The 22,350-nt window shown below is 40.2% G+C and overlaps 1 protein-coding gene across 9 annotated transcripts in view; it reads right to left on the bottom strand.

The window, feature by feature from the left end:
• Window positions 1–22,350, bottom strand: part of dus2 (dihydrouridine synthase 2) — an 84,581-nt gene that overhangs the window by 10,736 nt on the left and 51,495 nt on the right. For 5 of the 9 annotated variants that reach the window (XM_052028273.1, XM_052028281.1, XM_052028275.1 and 2 more), the window contains 6 exons: window positions 20,952–21,017; window positions 18,392–18,462; window positions 14,797–14,883; window positions 13,937–14,050; window positions 12,243–12,411; window positions 9,478–9,599 (listed from right to left, as the gene is read on the bottom strand). In XM_052028273.1, the coding sequence (XP_051884233.1) occupies window positions 9,478–9,599; window positions 12,243–12,411; window positions 13,937–14,050; window positions 14,797–14,883; window positions 18,392–18,462; window positions 20,952–21,017 (629 nt within the window). The remainder of the gene's footprint in view (window positions 1–9,477; window positions 9,600–12,242; window positions 12,412–13,936; window positions 14,051–14,796; window positions 14,884–18,391; window positions 18,463–20,951; window positions 21,018–22,350) is intronic. The other 4 variants (XM_052028277.1, XM_052028279.1, XM_052028280.1 and 1 more) reach the window with 4 other exon arrangements.

Below are 22,350 nucleotides of genomic sequence, written 5' to 3'. Positions count from 1 at the left end.
TTTATGCCCATATCAGGATCTCCTAATGCCAGGCACGTAATTCAATCCCTCAATTTGTGGTGGGAATTTCATTAGCAGTAGAAAAATGTGCTGGCGTAAAACTAACACAAATAACATCAATAATAGTGCAACAACCAAAATTAGTCACCAGCCTAGTGTTTAATCTCACTGGTATGAAAAGCAACTGTTCTTATTTGCTCATGGAATAACCAGTTTTAAAGGGCCAACACTTAAACTGCGTTCTTTGCCAGGCTACTTCACAGCACTCTGCAGTCTCACTGCTCACTCAACACACCATTCACACCAAGACTGAACCACTTGCTGCTTGTGTCATTAAACTCGTCTGCAATCAAAAATGACTTGCTATGGGGACTTGAGTACACTTAGCACTTCTTTTGCTGGATGGCACAGAAATGTACCACTGGCATCACACACATTGAAAAGGGGGTCATTATCCAAGACTTTATCCAGTTAGAATTTCCAGGGATCCATGCTCAGATCCAGCCCTCTCTAAGCAACTATGCCTAGACAGGTTATGCTTCACCAAGGCATTCCTTGTTGAGTTCTGTGATCTTTGGTGACCTCAGAGACAAACACAGGCACGAACCTGGACTGTGCCCATGGTCATTCTCAACTTCCTAACCTCAGGATCATTCCAGGCTGCTTCTACTGCCTTAAACCATGACTCACAGGCTGCTGCATTAGGAAAGTCACCCAAGTGGCACAGTCAAAGGCAGGAGACTTCATCTACTTTTCCTTCAGCCCACAGGAGCAGACTGGGTGGACACATGGATTTGCAAGAATTGTTGGCTCCCCCAAAGTGCACTCATTTATAGACATAACACACGTTCCCTACGGAGCTTTCAGGTATCCTCCTTCCGCACTGACCATGCCTCCTGCAGGTATTGTTCTCCACCAGTCTTGTCCAGGTCCCTCTGACCCCATGGGAGCATTCCTGCTTTTGGCCATCATTGCAGTGTTCGTTGTTTAAAAAGCTACACTATTACCCCTTGCTCAGGTGGTTGACGAGCATGTGAGAGTGAATAGGTTGTGGGGAAATGTGGTGGAATGGGACTGATGGGAATGCTCTGTCTCAATTGGCTGAACGGCCCCCTATGTCATAGGAAGATACGACAAGTTATCTGGACTGACACTTGAATGCATTAAGTGATGGGTGAACTCAGAGGTTCCATTTTTCAGATGAAACACAAAACCAAAGCCTACCTCCCCTCTTTAGATTGCCGGTTAACTTGAAGATCAAGGATGTCCTCCTGGTGCCATGGCTAGCATTATCACCTCCAAAACAGCCCATCAGGTCATGTGCTGTTGCTAGGCACAAAGTGGCTGCGGCATTTACCTCTGTAATGACCCTGGTCTCCTACGCTCCAAAAACTGTGACATGATCCAGACCTTAGCCTTGTGTAACTTTCAGAAGTTTGATGCTTCTTCAAGTTTTTGGTCACTGGCAGTACAATTGGAAAGTATTTTTAGTGGAGGCAATAAATGGAATGGAAATTAAAAATGAGCAAGTACAATTTGTTTTCTTTTAGACTTATTGGTTCAATTCAATTTATGTGACAGAATTACAATGTGGATTTAAGCAAAATTGAAACATAACATTTTTGGGGAAGTGATTTACACATTTTTTTCCAAAAATACTGAAATGACTGGTGGTCATTTTTTCCTCTTTCCTGACAATGTCTGCGACATAAATAATGCTGTGTGTAAAATTCACACTCACTTTGCGACACATTTAATAAGGGCTTCCCATCAGTGTGGTACTTAATATTGTTCCCTTGGCATAAATGTATTTGGATAGTATAACCAAACATCTTGTTCACATCTGCATTTTCTCTGTTGTAATTTTTGGATATATTTTTAAGCCAGTACCTAACAGTGAAAATACCGAAACATTTCAGATGGAAAGCCTGAATATAACATTAAGGTAAAAAGTGGCCGCAGGTAGTGGCCAGTCAAGGTCTTGGAGAGCAAGTCTTGGGGTCCAGGTCCATAGCTCCTTGAAAGTGCTCATGCAGGTAGGTAGGGGGGCAAAAAAGGAGTATGGCATGCTTGCCTTCATTGGTCGGGGCATTGGGTATGAGAGTCAGGAAGTCATGTTGCAGCTATACAAACTTTGGTTAGGGCGCACTTGGAGTATTTGTGTGCAATTCTAGTCGCCCCATTACAGGAAGGATGTGGAGCCTTTGGAAAGGGTGCAGAAGAGGTTTACCAGGATGCTTGGGTTGTTTTCAACTCAAACTTGGGTTGTTTTTTCTGGAGTGTTGGAGGCTGAGGAGAGACCTGATAAGTTTATAAAATTATGAGGGGTATCGATAGGGTAGACAGTCATAACCTTTCTCTTAGGGTAGAAGTTTCAAATACTCAAGGACATGCATTTAAGGTGAGAGGGAGAAAGTTTCAGTGAAATGTGTGGGGCAAGTTTTTTTAAAACAGGAAGTAGTAGGTACCTGGAATGGGCTGCCGGGGGTAGTGGTGGAAGTAGATACGGTAATGGCTTTTAATAGGCTTTTAAATAGGAATATGAACATGCAGGGAATGGAGGGACATGGATATGCAGGCAGAAGAGGTTTAGTTTGATTTGGCATCGTGTTCGGTACAGACATCGTGGGGTGAAGTGCCTGTTCCTGTGTTGCGCTGTTCTATGTTCCAAATTACCCCATCTGTGTTCTCTTCTTTTGTATTCTCATAGAGGTAAAGATATCTACACAGAGCTAGTTATAAAACATAAGAGTTGAATTCCAAGCTTCTGATATGCCCGGAGGGGTATTGAATGGGTGGGATTGTCTGGTAATATGCAGGAAATCTGGAGGTAAGTGCAGTTCTCCTGTTAACAACTTGTGTCAGCAGTTAGTTAACCGAGTCATTGTATTAACGTAATATTTCCCAATTCCACCAGAACAGAATAAATTGGTGCAGGAGCAGGTCATTTGGCTCCTAAACCCCTTTCCACCATTCAATGAGATCATGGCTGATCTTTCACCTCAGCATTAGTTTCCTGCACTAACCACCCCATCTCTCAATTCCCCTATCATCCAAAATTTACTGCTCTCTGAAATTTGCAATCTTGATGATAACACAGAGAAGAACATTCCAACTCCAGAAGATATAGGGGCATTTCAAATGTGATATCTGATGGATTCTGGAGTTTGGGAGATGACAATGAATTGACAGAATGCAGTGCAGACATTCAGTGATTGATGCACATTTTCGCGACACCTTGTTGGATGTGATTATGGGGGCTGTACAGGTAATCTGCCAGTGTCACTAAGGAGTAGTGATTGAAATTGCCAGTGATATTAGCAGCAGGAGCATGGTTCCACATTGGTGGATTGAGTGCCAAAAACAGCACAGTGACCTAAACAGCTCAGGAAGGTGAGCACAGTAGCACACTCACCTATACCCTGTCTTGTTCCATCCCTGCTCAAACTGTCTTCTCAAGAGTTTACTTCAGTTTATCTTTCCTTACACCAATTCTCCTTGCAGGCAATGTCAGTCCTCTACATATTCTACTTCACTTCCCTGACTGTCATGATGCCACACACACTCAAGCCTCCCTCTATACAATTTTATTCCTTGCCCTCACAGTCACTCTCAATGAAAGCTCCCCATCTGTTCATTTGACACACACATCAATGCTCCCACTCACAGGCCTCCTCCTTCCAACCTGGCAGGAGCAGGAGTAACTGTTCAGTTTCTTTGTAACTGTTCAGCTTCTTTGTAACGACAGAGGAGATGAGCAGACTCTCGGAATGCTTTGCCAACAGAGATTAGGCATCGGCCTCAGTTACCCAGTGACAGAAATATTATCCACACAGAACAAAGAATGTGCAAGCTTGAAGTCAAATGTGAGTGAAATATGATTATGTGCATAAATTATTCTAAGTTAAAACATTATTGGCTTGACAGCTTTAACTCATATCCTTAATCTCCCACAGGGCCGTCAATCTCTCTGCAGATGGTGTTCCAGCTGTATGACTTGACAGAGACCGTGAACCTTGCAATGGTGAGAAGTTCTTGGAACCCCAGTCACCAACACCCTTTCTCTTGCTTGTGTCTCTCAGAGCCGCCTGATGAGGCTCTGTGATGGGTGTCTTGTTGGTCATGCTGGACAAAACCTCACTATACCTGGGTCCTTAAGGAAACCCTGGCTGTCTGGTATTGACGAGCACCTTCATAATTGTTAAGGTTCCCAATGCACATCATCAGCAAATCAATGGCTTCCTCAATGAAATGTCTGGTTTTAGGATGTCTTTACTCCTGGGCCTCATTGACTATGTTCCTCACAGCGTCATCAGCCACAATTTAAGTAGGTCTCTCTCATCTCTAAACAGCCACCAGCTTGGGAACCTTGAGTATACCGCATAAAGAACTCACTGTGATCTTTATGCAAGTGTACACAAGGTTTAAGATACAGTAGCTGTGCAATGGTAGAGCCAGTGACAAATACTTCTGGGTCTCTGCGGCTGTGGGAAACTAGGAAACTCAAAGTAAAGCACCCATTTGTTCTGATTGGGATCATTGCTCACCCTTACAAAGAGTAATTTGATTATGTGTATGGCCGTGAGATTGTCCTGATGTCTTAAGGCAGAGCCTTGAAGGATCCCAAGGCAAAAAAGTCATGGACAATGGCGATTGACAGTGCTGGTAAAGCCTAGTCAAATGGCTCCCTTTGCAGGTCCTGTTCCAGCTGCAAACTTCTGCCACTGTCTGATGTACCACCCTAAGCTTACTGAAGTAGTACTGACCCAATTTATGAAGAAGCTTATCCTCTGTTGGATGTGGCCTCCTGCCAGCTGTATCTCTCTGATGATCACCCCTTTCCTGTGGCATCGTACATCTGTGAGGATCATCAGCTAAGTTTCAAAGCCGCACAGTATTAGTGGCACCACTGTGAGTTGATAGTTCAGGTCTCTCCAGTGCAGATCACTTCCAGTAATTTGCAAAGTTTTCAAACAAGCCTCCGAAGTTTACAATGTTATCTCTCCCCAGGAATTCTGTGAAGAAAGCCTTTCACAGAAGCAGTCAGGGAAGCACCACGTCATCAGATTTCCATTAGCTCAGTACCTTATAGTGCCACTGTGCTGTAAACTTCTCACCACAGGGGAGTTTCAGTTAGCCTAGGAAACTCACAGAGCTTCAACTTCTGTCAACATCACTCTACTTGATATACTAACATGAATTTAAGCTCTTGGTCTTTCCTGAGGGGTTGCTCACACGCACCCTGACCCAGTCTGCAGGTTGAGGCTGGCTTCTCAACATTTTGCTACTCTCACTAGCTTTAACCCACTCCCAAACCCACATGGTCCTACCTCACAAAATACAGCTCAAAAAAGCTATTCCAACAGGATTAAAACCAAAACACATTTCTGCACGTGACTATTAGATTCTAGTTTCCATATTAAACTCTGTGGCATCCACTGCTTTGCTTGTTTATAAACAGCTAATATCAGAATGTCAATCACAATAAAATGCACCGCATATTTTTTAATTTTGTGTTTTCCTCACAGCAGTAGTATTCATTTTGAGGGTGTTTGCATCAGAAAGTGTCAGTTCAAATAAAACAAAGTTATAAATTGTTTGAAAGTTTGAACAGATATGAAAAAAATTCTCATAATGATTAAATCCAAGTAAGATTTTTAAATAGCTAATATATAATTATACTTAAGTAAAATAAAACTGACGTCCTGAAATAAATAATGAGATGTGAGTTCTGATGAAGCAAAGAGCAAGATTTCTTTGCCAGACACAATATCAAACCAAATGAATTTGTAATTTGCTGTCTGCACCATTAGATGGCAACTGTGGTTCATCATTGTTAAAGAGAAGCAGTTAGTAATCATTGCACAACTCTCTTGTCTTCCCAGCTGTATCCTCCCATTCCCTCCGAACTTAACTCTACTTCCCCCCAACCGCCCTCCCAGATTACTGGCCTGGATTTTGCTAAATTGTACCGACAGTTTCACATGAAGGTCCGGACTTATTGGCTGTTCCCACAGCCATTTTCTTCTGCTATGCTTAGCCCAAAGGTGGGAAAGGAGCTTGTTGAGGTTCCCCAGCGCTTTGTCATGGTGTCAGAGGGAGAATACAGCACAGAAACAGCCCACATTGACGATCAACCACCCTGTTACACTAATCCTACATTAATCACATTGTTTCATTCTCCCCTAATTTTCATCAACTCCCCCCAGATTTTACCACTCACCAACACAATAGGGGCAATTTACAGCGGCCAATTAACCTACCAACCTGCGCGTCTTTGGGATGAGAGAGGAAACTGGAGCACCCAGATTAAACCCATGCAGTCACAGGGAAAACATGCAAACTCCACACAGACAGACGTTGAATCTGGGTCTCTGGTGCTGTCAGGCAGCAGCTCCACCAGCTGCACCACTTGCTGCCAATTATCTTGGGAAGTCTGCTCTTAGATCCTGTGCCAGATTAGTCCTGGTGTGGGATCTACAAACTTGATCACTGGATTAAAGATTGTAGGACTGTGAGAAGAAAAATACAGTTATTTTTCTTTTAATGTTATTCATTATTTAAACCTGTTCATTTGTATTTAAGATTTTTATTTTCATGCTTTTGAAAAATAATCTCATATTATAATCCTTTATCTCATTTTAAAATATTTCTGAATGGCTGAAAAAACCTCAACAACTTTGACAAACGATACTGAAGGAGGCAAGGCTTTTTCTGGCTGCATCCATCAACCGATTGTGGTGCTTGAGGCCCTGCCACTGTTCAGGGCTTCACTGCTCAGGTCCGGGTCTGTCTTAGCCAGTAAGAATCAGACTCCCAGATCTGGAGCAGATGAGGTCAGGGCAATAGTGAGTGCAGGCAACAGCTTTCACTCAGCAAAATTTGGACAGTCAGCGGATTCCACAATGAAGATGATAGGTTATAAAATAATCCCATATTTAACAATCCATCAAATACTGGCAAGGCCAATTCCCTTGTATTTTCTAATTCTGGGCTACTGCAGTTTAAGGCTCTAATTTCCTGAAGTTGTTTGAAAGCATTAGGTTTACAAGTTATTACTTTTGCTTAAATGTTATGAGGGCCAAATATGAAAACGCTGTCAGAAAATTGTGAGCACAATGAAACACAAGGGATGGTATCAGTATCAGTGAAATCAATACTAAGTGTGACTTAGTATGTGATAAAGGTTGTGTGTACGTGTGTATGAAGTTCAGGATGACTTTAATTGTCAAGTTATGGCCAAATACCAGTACAGAATCAGAATGGTTCAAATATGTTAAACAAATTTGTGAGATGTGAGCTTAGACAATTCAGTTTTAAATTGTTGTAGAGGCAAACATTCACAAAGAAAAAGTTCAATTTGATAATTATTGCAACCCAGCTGTAATGAAGATTTTCAGTGACAATAACCTGTAGACAATTGCACTTAGCTAGACTCTAGCTATCTCTCAATATTGAGAGGATAGTCATGCAAAAAAGCAGTGAAATGTAAACTCAAGACAACTTTGAGGAAGGACCTTGTAATAAAATATCAACTTGTCATTTCTTTTTATACAAGTTGACAGGTTTTATGTTCAGCTTTTTCTATTTTTATTTTAGATTTCCAACATGTACAGTTCTTGTTTTCTTTTGGAATTTTGGGCCTGTTTTCCGGCTGGACACATTGATCATGTGCCAACTGATTTACAGCACGATTAGCCAACTAAAAAAAGGCACAAGTAACATTGCAAATTGTTGTTCCATTGTATCCAGCTGAAAATCAGTAGGAGCACCAACCTGCAGAGTTTGAGCGTTAATGAAGAGAATGGGGGCACATTGGGTCTGTTATTAGCCAAATGATATGTGGTGATGATGAGTGAAGCAAATCCTGATGTGGGGAAAGCCCAGTTCTTCTGCTCCATGTTCAATATTACTGCCAGAACATTTCAGCAGTAACTTCGGTTAATTTACAGATCAGTTTATTAAAATGAGTAAAATAATTTGAACCTGGAGAGGTCAGACATTAACATCAAAACTGACAAAATAATCAGTAAATGTTCTGCCGCAAGTATACAGTATTATTACAAATGTAAAAGTTAATTTTCCTTTTACCTAGTTCAGCAGTTCTGGTGGATCTGACTACTTGATCTTATTTCATTATTCTCCACAGCCCAACTGTAAACTATTATGGTATCAGGAGGAATTTCAAGCAAAGCACTATTAGCACATGTAATGTAGGTTGATTTGGTGAGATGTCAGCATGCAACAGGAACTGAATACTCCATTAACAAATGGTGTAAACACTGACTCATTTAGATTTAATTTCCCAGTCAATTCCCAGCTTAATGAACGGAAGGCCAACTAAACTATAGATCTCAATGTATGGTTTGTCACATATGGTAGCAGTTGACTATGCCAGCTTTGAAGGATTGTGTTGGTTTCCAGTATCAGATTGGCTGCTTTCATAATGAGACTTCCAGTCAAGGGCTTGATTTACTGCACATTAGGTTTAAACAAAAAATAACTGTGGTTTAATGAAACCAGAGATCCTGTAACAGAACAAGCTATTTCTCAAAAAATAGAAACATAATGGAGTCAAGTTCATCAGAGGGTTGTATAAACCACGTGCAACATTCATATGTTTTTTTCTGCACATTCAATTAGTGAATGAAACATTTCATACAGGAGCGCAGAAATCAGAAACAATGGATATATCATTTTAGAAGTAGAGTATTCAAGAACAAAGTGAGGATGCATTTTTTTTTACATAAAGGGTAGGAGAAATCCTTGCCCCAAAATTCCGCGATTTCTGAATTGACTCGACTTTTCAGAGTGAGGTCAGAAATCTTTTAGGTACAGGAACGGAGGAATGCTGAGTGATAGCAAGTGGAAGCAATCAGCCGTGGTCTAAACAGCAGCACTTGTGGTTCAGTGGTGTTACCATTGCTGAGACCCCACATCCCGGTGGGGTTAATGTTGATCAGGAACTTAACTGGACCAGTGACATAAGAAACATGCATTCAGAAACAAGTCAGAGGGCGAGCATCCTGATTCACCTCCTACCACCCCAGAGCCCTCCCCTGATCCGGGAGGCATGAGTTAGGAGTGTGATGGAAGACTCCCCACTTATGTGGACGAGTACAACTCCAACAACCCTCAAGAAGCTTGACACCATCCAGGACAAAGCAGTCCACATGATTGGTACCCCATCCATCACCCTAAAAATCAATCCCCCCCCCCCCCCCAAACCCCCCCACCACCAGTGCGCAATGGCCATGTCATACGTCAGCTACAAAATGCACTCCAATTACTCGTCTAGGCTAATCTGAAAACTCCTCCCAAACCTCTACCTATGATTTTAAGTGCCATTAAAACAGAATTAAATGAAGGCCATTTTTCTTAACCACACAACTCTCCTTTCACACATGCATAAAGCATTCTCAGTTATCACAGATACAAGGTTTCCTCGACAATCTATAAACTGAATAACGTACTCACCAAATCTCCTCATTTGATTGTGCAGCATGCAGCTTTTTTCCTTGAGCTGATTCTAATTTATCTCTCAACATTTGACAGAGACAGTATTTGGTATTTGAATAATGGCTGTCATATCTAATTGCCTGGAGAAGAGGAATGAAAGGAAAAAATGTGATTAAAGCAATACTTTCTCAAAGCTTCAGACTTTAATGAAAAGTGTATACTTCCTTTTAAACAAACCTTAAAACTGTTTCAAACTGGTTCAAAATATTGTAAAATCAGATGTAATAATGTTCATGTAGTTTTCAGTTATATTAATGTACAACATAAAAGTTTACAGTACTTTATCTAAAGTCATTTTTCCAGCTTTCTTTTTTACTTTCCCCGTTTGCAATATTTGAGGGCCATTGCAACTTCTGGTGAGTTAAACTAATGTATGGCAAGTAATTACAAATTCAGGGGCTGCAAACCTCCAGGGGACTGGAAACGTCATCTACTTAAGGCTAAAATTAATTTCTATCCCAGTCAACATTCTTCTGCTGACCTGATATAAATAACAGACATATTAACATATTGTAGAGAACAGGATGATTATTTCATAGATAAGACTGTATGGTCAGCAATTGGTCATTCAATTATACATATGTGCCAGATTATATAAATCACCATTTTCTGCTTTAGATTCACATATTTAACATAAAACACCTTAAATCTATGCTCTCTAGTATTAGATATTTCCACCATGGGAAAAAGTCTCTATCTACCCTACTTATTAACAGATTTCTGATTTGGAAAAAGAAACTTCCCGAACATCTGATGTATTTTTGACAGAAGGTATAGTGTCTTTGATGTGGAAATTATATTGGATGTTCTGCATGTATGGATTTCTGTTCAATTTTTTTCTAAGTATAAAGACCCTGGGTGTCAATGGGTAAACTTTTGTGGAATAACAGGTGGATTGATATACTGTACCCTTTCCATCAGGAATTGTAAAGCAAAAACAGATAAATGTTGGAAATCTGGAAATACTCAGCAGGTCAGTCTGTATCTGTGGGAAAAGAAACAGTCAATATTTCAGGTCAGAGACGCTTTGTCAGAACTGAGAAGCAGACAAAAGAAGTTTGTTAAGCTGCAGGGAGGGTGGGAGAGGGGTTGTCTCTGACAGGGTAAAACCGGGTGACCATGGGGATAAGGTGTAAAGAAGGTTATGTGGTCAATTGGTAATTGGTTTATTATTGTCACATGTACCGAGATACAGCGAAAAACTATGTTTTGCATGCCATCCAGACAGATCATTTCAAAATATAAATATATTGAGGTAGTATAAAGGGAAAAGCAATAACAGAACGTAGAATATAATGTTACAGTTACAGAGAAAGTGCTTTGCAGATAGACAATAAGGTGCAAGGCCATGACGAGGTGGATCGAGAGATCAAGAGTTCATCTTTATCATACAAGAGGTTCATCCAATAGTCTTATAACAGCAAGACAGAAGCTGTCCTTGAGCCTGGTGATGCGTGCTTTCAGGCCTTTGTATCTTCTGCTTGATGGAAGGGGGGAGAAGAGAGAATGACCAGATTGGGAGGGGTCTTTGATTACGTTGGCTGCTTTCCCTGAGGCGGAAAGTGTAGACTGAGTCAATGGAGGGGAGGCTGGTTTCCGTGACGTTCTGAGCTGTGTCCACAACTCTCTGCAGTCTTGGGCCAAGCAGCTGCCATACCAATCTGTGATACATCTGGATAGGTTGCTTTCTACGGTGCATCCGTAAAAATTGGTGAGGGTCAACAGGGACATGCCAAATTTCCTTAGCCTCCTCAGGAAGTAGAGACACTAGTGCGCTTTCTTGGCTATAGCGTCAACGTGGTTGGACCAGGATACTTACACCTAGGAACTTGAAACTCTCAACCATCTCCACCTCAGCACCAATGATACATACAGGGACGCGTGCTCCACCCTGCTTCGTGAAGTCAACGACAAGGTCTTTTGTCTCGCTGACATTGAGAGAAAGGTTGTTGTCTTAACATCGTGCCACTAGGCTCTCTATCTCCTTCCTGTACTCCGACTCAACGTCAATGAGGAGCTGCTAGAGGTTCATGGATAGGAAAGGTTTATTGGGATACAGGCAAATGGGACTAGCTGGCATGGATGAGTTGGGCTGAAGGGCCTGTTTCTGTGCTGTATAACTCTTATGACTCTGGAGGGTAAGAACATAGCCAAAAGAACCTGGACAAAAGAATGTGGGTGTTGTGAAACACAAAGCTGGAGGACATGCTCAGCAGGTCAGGCTGGATATGTCCTCCATTCCCAGAGAAATAAAAAAGAGAGGAAAAAAAAGCTGAGTTAATATTACAGATGGCTGACTGATACCGAGAATGGTCTCCAATCTGAAATCCTGACTATTCCCACAGAGGCATCCTGTCCTGCTGAGTATTTCCAGGATTTTCTGTTTTTGTTTTAGATTTCCAGTTTTTTGATTTTCACCTTCTGGATTTGTCATTGGTTTTATGACCATTTTTGTTTCAACTTACAGTTTCAACAGAGACAAACTCTAAAAGGAAAACAAAGTATAACAAGAGAACCATTGATCCTATTGTTCCTGTAAGATTTTGGCAAGTGCCCTGCTTACCATATGTATGTGGAATCACATGTGGAATGTGAAGAACATCCAATTATTAACACATGGAATTGCTCCATTTAGGAAGCAGATAAATTACGACCTCCAATACTTTATTCCTTTCCTTCTGCAGTTAACAACAGGCATGTCACATTGCAACTAAAATACTCACGTATGTGAGATATTCCTTTAACACCTTCTCTGCTGGTAACAGTCCTTCCTTCCTGAATATGGAAGGATTCCACATGGCTGCTCGGGCCACCATCACTGAAGAGGCATTTGTTGCCCAGCGGAATGCTTCAATGCCTGCAAAATCTTTGATAATCTCCTGAGATCCTCCACTGAGAGGGAGAGCAAAGTGATTTTAATACGGCTGAAGTGATATAACAGCTGTGCATTGCTCACAGGACATATAATACCTTAGAACAAATGAGGTCCATTTTACTAATGTAATCTCTTAGAATGGGATAACACACAACAGTCTCTGGATAATTCACTAATATCAACCAGAGTTCATGATTTTCAGATACTGTTAAAAGTTCTGTTTTAAATCATGAGCAGCTCTTAAATAAAATTATATTTTCTAAATATCAAATGAATTTCGTCGATGCAGCATCCATAAGGCATTACAGTAGCTCTTTAATGGAGAGCACAGTGGAAGCCCAGTGTTATTAGTAACCAATCAGATTCCTGATTCAGAAGAGTACTAACTACCAGGACAGGAGGCATGGCCAGTCACAGTGCAAGTGCAACCTCCAGGAGATATGCCAGGGACTATGGTAAACATATAAAGGAAGGGGGCAATACTTACCATAGTCATCTAAAGCAGTATTTAGAGCTTTCAGTTTGCAATTTGAAATTCTTGTATTAGGCAATGTGGATGAAAACTATATGAGTTGAAGAACAAACAAGATATTCTTGTTTATTTGACAGCAGGGATCCTGCGCATCTTTTGGGGGAAACATTTATACATGTGGCAAGACATAATTATACGACACAATTCGTCTGAGATTAATTAAAAATTAGTTCTACACATCAATGGTACTGGGTGACAGGAGCTAAAATTAGATTTGCGCTGTTTTACAGCAAGTTATTGTATAAGTTACTAGTTATGCATTGGCTATGTTATAGTTTGGTTGAATGTCTCGTAAACTTAAGTGAAGTAAATGTAATATAACTGTTAAGGAACTTCAGATCCCAGAGAATGTACAGGGACTGTTCTTTACAATGCTACAGATCACGAGAATCATTATAGGAATGGAAGGGACATACTTTTAAGAGCAAACAGAAATCCCACTCCCCTTTGTTTCTCACTCTTCAAAACATGCTTTCTTATGGACCAGACGACACAAAAGATAAAATGTCAAAAAATTTTAAGGACACTTTCATTGCATCTACCATTGTTTCAAATGGCCTAAGTAATGAAATTAAACATATGTGACCTAAAGATTACTTTTTCAGCAGGAGAATGGGAGGAGAAGTTTGTGGTTATTCATGTGATTGGAATTTATCAGCATCTGGTTTTATGCAACCATTGCAACCAGAAAATTAATAACAATGCTAAACACATGGGTGCGCTAGAGTGGGCAACACCAGCAGGACCAGGGCTCCTTGCTGCTCCCACCGTGAGTTAAGAACTTTTTCTATATCCTCCAGCTAGAAAAAATTCTGGAGTCAAAACTTACAATTGGGATTTTGGGATCTGTGAATGAAAATAACAGAGGGGGAGAGATGAAAAAATTTAAATTAGATATACAGAGAAAGAAATAAGGAAAAGGGGAAGAAAGATCAGATCATGAGAGGAAACAAATGAGGAAGGAAAGGCAAGAAAGAAAATTAATAGTTCTTTATCAAAGTCAAACTTACTGCATGCAGAAATGAAACAGTTCAAACAATTCATTCTCTATGCCGAAGAGGTTGATTGGCATTGCGTTTACAATTGTTGTATCATTAAAGGTGGAGCTGAGTTGCTCTAATTTTCTGTAAAAACCACAGGGGTAAGCCATCTTTTGTGCAAGGAAAGTAACTGAGCAGCATAAATTTTCTAACACATTACAGAAAATTGTAACTCACAGCATGTCTTTTCTTCTCTCACCTAGCTGTCTAACCTAAGGAATACTTTGTGCCATGAAGTTATCGGTATTTTTCCAGTAAGACAGCCCAATTATTTCTGTCAATTCTACTAGATGCATCTAGCACAGAGGACGTGCAAAGTCTGATTTTCATAGATTAGTCGAAATTCATTCCTTGAAAGATATGCAAAAAGGACAAAAATAAAACTGTGCAGTAGTTTTACGTGAGAGCAAGAGTGTAAAATAAGCTCACAGATCAAATTAAAGAGCACAATACAACAAAGTGTCTGAACAGAAAACATTATTTGCGAATAGACAATGACAGATAATAAAATGATGCGTGCACCACCAGATTAATGAGTTTCTCCTGGCAGCAAAAAATTGAGGTCAAAGCCTATTGTTTGTTTTGAAGAAAATATTGAATATTATTCTGGACTACCAATAGCTTGCCTGCTAATTTCTAAAACATTTACTCAAAATCTAAGGGTTAACCTCGACTGCTGAAGTAGTGGCTGCTCAGCAGTCACCCCCATATGGATTTTCCTTTTCATAAGGGTGGGAAGTACAATAGGCTGGTTGTTTTCCTCAACAAACAAGTCCTGCTGTACCCATGGATCGAACTCTGTGCTCGGCTGGATGATTAACTGTACTTACTTTGCTATTACCGGGATCGAAACAGCTTCAGAGACCGCTTTGATTACATCACAGTGCACAGGATGCTGTGGCCTTTCTTCCTTCCTTCTGTTGAAAAGACAGATTCAGTGTTGCAATGAGTTTACAGAAGAAAGACACAGCTTCTTCACATATATTCCTCTTGGTAGAAAGCTAGAGCAATAACTATCATTGTCCCAAATTCCTCCTCTGTAACTCCCATCTTCCTTGTGCTCTAATTCTGGCCTCTTGCACATCCTTGATTTTTGGCATTCCAGCCATTACTTTAAACTTCCTCATTCCCAAGCTCTGGAATTCTTACCTTAAAGCACTCAACTGTCATTCAAAAGCTCATTGAAACTTCCCTTTATGACTACCCACTTAAAATATAATTCACCATCAAATTCCATTTGATAACTCTACATGGCACCTTAGAATGAGAATCAAAGAACTGAAGATGCAGGAAGTGTGAAATAAAAACAGAAAATGCTGGAAACATTCAGCAAGTGAGACAGTATCTGTGAAGAGAGAAACTTCTCAGGTTCAAGACCCTTTGTCACCATATCAGAATGTTATCCCACCATAGAGGTACCATAACAATGCAAATTGTTATTGTCAAGAATGCAGAGTAATTCTGGCACTTCTAGTTCATAAATTCATTGATGCAGTCATTTTACACATTGAACTTTACCACGAGAATATACAGTGAAATCTGCTTGTGTGCAAAACTTCAAGTGCTAGTTGTCATTTAAAACTGATCAAGCTGGTATCTATAAGGAGAAGTTGGCAGGGTGGGAAAGTATAACTATGATGATAGACCCAAGGTACCACACATGCAACATTCAACTATCATCACCTCCAAGTCACAGACCATGCAGAGTTGGTTACCAGTGGATCATGAAGCACCATCACCATAAACACTCAAAAGACTAAAAGACCACATACCTTCTCAGTGCCACCAGCAATGGCCAATAAATGTGGTCATGCCAGGATCACTCAAGCCCCGAGAACATATTTTTCTTTGGAGTACAGAGATGATTTATTAATGGGTTTTCAATTCTGATGCATTTATGGTGGAATAAGTAGGGAATGGCTGCTTTAACTGGCTGGGAAGTTATTAACATGGTAACTCACATTAACATTGAAAGGCAGAGAGATTGGCAGAAATTTCTTTATGTCATGTTACTACGCAAAGGATCATTCTGCCACAGAATAGATGCAATTTTAAGGGAAAAGTTAAAAAAAAAAGTGCAAAGAGCAAGAGGTGGGGAATAATTAGCTTCTGTTGTTTTAGCAAAGGGCTGGTAATAACATCATCCCCCTCTTCAGGAAACATCCATAGTTTTAATGAACTCTGTTCTTATAGCAAGGAAATTAATCTTGATACATTTCCTTAATGTCGCATATCTGTAAGATACTTGCAAAAGAATGGCTCCCTTACAGGTAAACTGCTGGTAAACACTTAGTACAGACTGGAATGAAAGCTCACAGCATATCAGGGCAGAAACTGCAGTAAACCTGCCTCTGGGCCACGTTGCTTGTTCAACCATAATCTGGAGTGAATTTTTCTGACTGCTCCCATCACTTCAATGGGGTTGGGGGGGGGTGGGGGTGTGGGGATGCTCACCAGCTAGGTGCCCCCATAGAATGGCTTCAACAGCTGGTGAGCAAACTCCCCCCCCCCACCCCTCCCCCCAACCTTTATATTCACTGGCTGTTATTATCAGAGCTATTAAGTGTTTGTAAATGTCTGACATTCAGCCAACCTGCTAAAAATACTCCTAAAAATTTTTTGGGAATTGTTTTTAACATTTAATGTACTATGTCCCACTGGAAACCCAGAGAACCCCATAATTATAAAAATCTCCATGCAGTAGTAGGATACAATATGATGACAATAGTTGGAAGGTACACAAAAGAACCGGTTTCGTACTGGAGATATCCATCGGTAGAAAATGGCTAAACAACAAACAAAAGTTTATTTTGTTAATCAGTTGAGCAAATGTGCTCTGATGCTGAACTTCTCATGGTCCAACAAAGGAACGCTGTGTTACAGCAATCACAAACTAAATGTAGTTGGACTGCTTCCAAACTTATTTTGGTGGAGGAGAATAACTGTGAAGGGCATAAGGAAAGTAGTAGTTAATTTATGTTTTTAATTGAGTATTTTTAAGTGTCTGTTTTATTTAGAAGATTTTTGGTATTTTAAATTTTTTAAAAAAATGCTTTAATAATAGTTAATTTTTTACAGTCTCTAAGTGTTTGTGGATGTTCGAAACATTCAAGGAGTTTGATAGCTTCAATAACTTATTTAATTTATCATGACGCAGAAGAAATCATTTAGCCCATCGGGTCCATGCCTGCTCCCAATAGAGCAATCCAACTAGTCCCTTTTTCCCCTCTTATTCCCCTGTGATCCTGCAACACTCTTGCTCATGCCCATCTACTCCCCTGATTCTTTTTGCCATATTGTATCCTACTACTGCACGAAGATTTTTATAACTATGCAAAGTTCCGTTAAGCCATGAAGAAAACTGTTTGCGTTTATCTTTGAATTGGTAACAAGGTGGACATTAAGTTGAGATCACTGTCAAACGGGAAGATGGGAGTTTTTTTTTAATGAATAAGGATTTTAGGATTTGCATTGTCTAACTACAAAGAGCGATGGAAATAATTTCAGAAGCAAATTTAAGAAGAAGGAAATGGGAAAAAGACAGGATTTGAAATAATAGTCCCGACTGCAGAAAGTCAAGGAGGAACTAGGTTGAAGTGGTACTTATCTTTGTGCCAACCTGAAGCTGTAATTACCTTAAACTGCACTGGAAGGCAAGGTCCCCCATGTAGAGCTAAAAAGCCAAGGTCCCCAGAACAGAGCTAACAGGTCAAAGTCCCAGGACCAGTCAAAAGTCAAGGTTTCCTTATGGATCTAAAAAGCCAAGGTCCCCAGTTCAGAGCTGAAAATGTACATACTCTTTTTGACTTGACTAATCAACATTTTCAATTTACAAAGCATAAAGATATTTCAGTTTTCCAGCAGAACAAAAATAAAGAATTAATAAACATTGCCATTAAATGTTTTAAAGTAGAAACATTAGTCAGGTTGGTGGAGATCTCCCTAAACAGATTAAAGTCTTAACCAGAAGAAAACATTTTGAAGGCTACAGCCCTTCATCAGTATTAAACTTCATCAGTACTGAAGTGGCAGTCGAGATGATGTACTCAAATCCTGAAGTGGAGTTTGAACTTGCTGACTCAGGGCTGACATTATGCCAAATTGATATCTAGACGTTGAAGAGAGTCCCTTCTCTAGTTTTGGAGAAGGAGCAGGTCCACGGTGAGCTCACTACCTCCAGATTTCAGTTTACTGAAGACATTGGAGTAACACATAATGATGCTGGAGGGTAACGTGTTGTTATCACATGCCCACAAGTAATCAGTGGAGTCATCCAGAATCTCAGTCTGGGTTCAACTGAATTCAAGTTCCAGAAATTTAAATCATCATCTTAAGGGCTCAGGTGATGCTGTTCTCCTGAGTTACTTGAAATGCAACCCACTAGAAGGTGTCAATCAGAAGAGAGTGCCCAGACTTTAGTTTTACCTTCCATGGACTGCCACAGCTGCAACTCCTGTTCTTTCGATACGTTTTACAAGGTTAATGGTGTCTTCCAGCTGCAATTAAAGGCAGTATTTAAACAAATCACAAGATCAAGAGCCCAAGTTTTACACGATTGTTGTTAATTCACAGAGCAATACTTTAAGCAGCAAATGCCACTGTCAACAAAGAGAAACATTTGGGAGAAAAATTCTGCAGGAATCTAATAAAAACTTAAGAAGTAGGAGCAGGTCAATTGGCCCTTTGAGTTTGCTCCACCATTCATCAAGATCATGGCTGCGCTTCTAGCAGAGCTCCATTTTCCTGTACTATCCCCATATCCCTTGTTTCCTTAATATCCAGAAATCTGTTTCTCTCTGTTATGAATGAACTCAAAGACTGAGTCTCCACAGCCTGCCAGGGTAGAGGATTCCAAAACCTCACCAGTCTGAGTGAAGAAACTTCTCCTCGCCTTCGTATTAAATAACCTTCTTCTTTCTCAGCTGGGGAAACGTCCCCCCGTATCCACCCTATTGAGATGTGTATGTGAAGAAAGAGCTGGGAGGAATTGCTTTAAGAATGAGCTAATGCAACTTGATGTCCCAGTGTGCTATACAATGCCAACCCAGGGGTGAAAGGAGTTTAAACTGTAAAACATTGCTCTGTTTGATTGAACATTTTTCTTTAGGAAATAGCATCTGGTTTCCTTGGCCCTGGGCATAATTGAAATTTGAAATCTTGGGTCTTTAACGAAAATGTACGTACAACGCACAAGAACCACTTTGCACACTTACTATTCCAAGGCCATTATTCCTTCACAATTTCAATGCATCTGCAGTTGCAAAGTAAAGTGTCATTCAAGGCTAGCTATGAAACATTTGACTGCTCAGTGCCGACAACAGAGTGGGAGGAGTTACCTAAAAGCAGTGTTTGAATTTTCAACAAAAATAATATGTAGAACTAGCTTGGAAGGTCCCAGAATAACCAATTATTTAGAACAACATGTAATTTGTGTGGAAGTTTAGGTTTTTACTTGTCCCGAGGTGTCTTGAAGACGATAAACAGACTCAAGGGCATGTAGAATGAGGTTAAAAAGGAGAGGCCATATACTTGGTAGAAAAGAGACACAAGAGACTGCATTGGCTGGAATCTGGAGCAACAAACAATCTTCTGGAGGAAGCTGGGTCAAGCAGCATCTGTGGGGAGAAAGAAGGGAAAGATCTTCCCTCTCGGTCCTGATGCAGGGTTTCAACCCAAAACATGGACAATTTCTTTCCCCCAAAGATGCTGCTTGACCTGCTGAGTTCCTCTGGCAGATTGTTTGTTTCTTGGTAGAAAAGGTGGATTCAAAGATTTTGTAATGGGAAACCACGCCCATCTGTGCCAACCCTGCGACAGCAATTGAAGATTAACCCCACTCTATGTGCTCCTGTCACAGCCTTATACTTTCTGTTTCTAATACTTATTTGAATTTGATCTGCTGCACCAATATCTAGGAGAAAATTCTGTATGGTCTAACAACCTACCTTGAGAAAGATTTCCTCAAGGCTCTCTACTTACACCTAATGACAATTTTAAATCGATGAGGTTTGTCTCAAACTCGGCAACCAATACAAATAAACTTTCCCTATTCACCATTAAAATTCCTTACATTTTTAAACACCTCTTAAATGTCTCTGTTAAATGTCTGAACCCATTTCACCAGCTCACTGATCTAGACCTTTGGGGTTATAAGTCCAGTATCATAGTCTTTAGGCCACAACACTCCTGCAATTATTGTTCAAAATTATAAACACACATCCAGACTATATCTATTTATCCTCATCATTAAGATGTCTTTGCATTTGAGAAATGCAACACTTGACTTAAGTGCAAGTCTCAGGTTAAGGTTGACACTTATAGTTTCTCTGATGAAGGTTTGAGAAGGTGGTGGCAGATAAATGTAATAGTTTTGATGTATAGGTGACCACCCCCCCACCTAGTTACCATCTCGCGATTTTCCATAATGCAAAGCATCATCTGTGCACGTGTCAAGAAACACGAGTTGGAAAAAAAACATTTTGTGTTGATTTATTTAATTTTTTTCCCACACAAATTCTGTGAGAGCGAATTTTATTCCATATCTCAAATTTTTGGGTGGTGATTTGTGAATTCCTGAAGGGCCAATTTCCGTTGCCCGAACGGCCGTAATGTAGGGGTCACCTGCAATTGCATGGCTTGCCACACCACTTCAGAAGGCAGATGAGGGACAATGACACAAGAGTGGGATTGCAATCACACAAGGCCAGATCTGGTGAGTTGGTTGGTTTTATAGATATTAATGAGTTTTATACCAGACTGACAGCTTCGCAGTCACTTTTAGTGGAAACAGGTATTCGTTTCCAGATTTTTTTTTAAAGAAGGGTAGAATTTAAATTTGCATTCACTGGACCGTCAGTCCAAGTCTCTGCATTATGAGTGATGAAGCTATCAATAACAACTTCTGCCAATAACAGAACTGATAAAGAAGATTACGACAATGAAAGTTATGACAAACTAGAACATGAGCAAACATTTGGACACTTACAGATGGCAAAATACGGATCTTGCATGTCACTGGCTTTGAGATTCCTTTAACTAGAGTGGAAAGGATCTAAAATGATGGAATAAAAGGTGTGAAATTAGTACTGGTAGAAATGCTAGCAAAAACTTGATCATCTCTGGATACCTTTAACAATAATTATCTTTAATTCTTGTTCTCCCCACCCCCACCACCACCCCACCCACAGTTTTACAGAGAAACACAGCCAGATGCATCAAAACTTTTTTGTAGATTAAAGGAAAATCTTGTTTCAGGACTCCACAAATCTCTGAGTGTATTAAATGTCACCTCCCATATAGCATGACCATCTGACTCTCCAAAAGCTGCTGCTTCCTACACAAAAGGAATCTCAATCATCTGAACCTCATGATCTTTCATAGCACAAGCTCAAAAAATTTCACAGCTCCAAGGAAATCAAAGAACAACAAAACCAGAGCCTTTGCCACAAATTCATAACACCTCTTTAACTTTCAGCAGTAACACTGATTACAAAACAATGGTTAGGCTGCACTTGGAGTATCTGGTCGCCACACTATACGAAGGATGTGGTTGTGCTGGAGAGAGTGCAGAGGAGATTCACTAGGATGTTGCCTGGATTGGAGGGGTTTAGTTATGGTGAGAGATTGGAAAGGATGGGCTTGTTTTTCCTGGAGTGAAGAAGACTGAGGGTTGACCTGATAGAAGTACATAAGATTATGAGAGGTATAGATAGGATAGTCAGTCAAAATCTTTTTCCCATGGTAGGGATATGAAAGGCAAGAGGGTATAGGTTTAAGGTGAGAGGAAGAAGTTTTAAAGAGGATGAGGAGTAAGTTTTTTTTTACACACTGAGAGTGGTTGATATCTGGAATTCTTGCTGCCAGAGGAGGTGTGGAGTCAGACACAATCACTATGTTTAAGAGGCATTTAGACAGACACTTAGATTGGCTAGGCATAGCAGGATATGGCATGGATCTGGTGAGCCAAAGGGCCTCTTTCTGTGTTCTACAACTCTATGACACTGCAAAGTACATTTTAAATATGAAAGAATTCCACAACTCACAAATAAATGCACAGCAACTAGATTTAAGACAAAAATTATTTTGATAGTTCTGTCTAAATAGAAGCAAGTTAAAGTTTTTGTTATTATTACATTTTTGCTGAATTTCAGTCAGTAAGCTTTACACGCAATAACAAACACCTTAACTTTAACACTAACCATTTGTGTGGGCCTTTATCAAAAGCTTTCTGAAAATTTAAGTACTCACAATCCACTGATTTTCCTTTATCTATCCTATCAGCTGCATCCTTGAACAACTCCAGTAAGTTTGCAAAACACGATTTCCCTTCCTGAAATACATGTCAACTTTATCTAATCCATTTAATATTTTCCAAGCATCCTATT

The sequence above is a fragment of the Pristis pectinata genome, chromosome 13 (genome assembly GCF_009764475.1).
Source record: "Pristis pectinata isolate sPriPec2 chromosome 13, sPriPec2.1.pri, whole genome shotgun sequence".
NCBI classification, from domain to species: domain Eukaryota; kingdom Metazoa; phylum Chordata; class Chondrichthyes; order Rhinopristiformes; family Pristidae; genus Pristis; species Pristis pectinata.
Note: the sequence above shows the minus strand (reverse complement) of the source record. Positions and strands in the feature narration are given on the sequence as shown.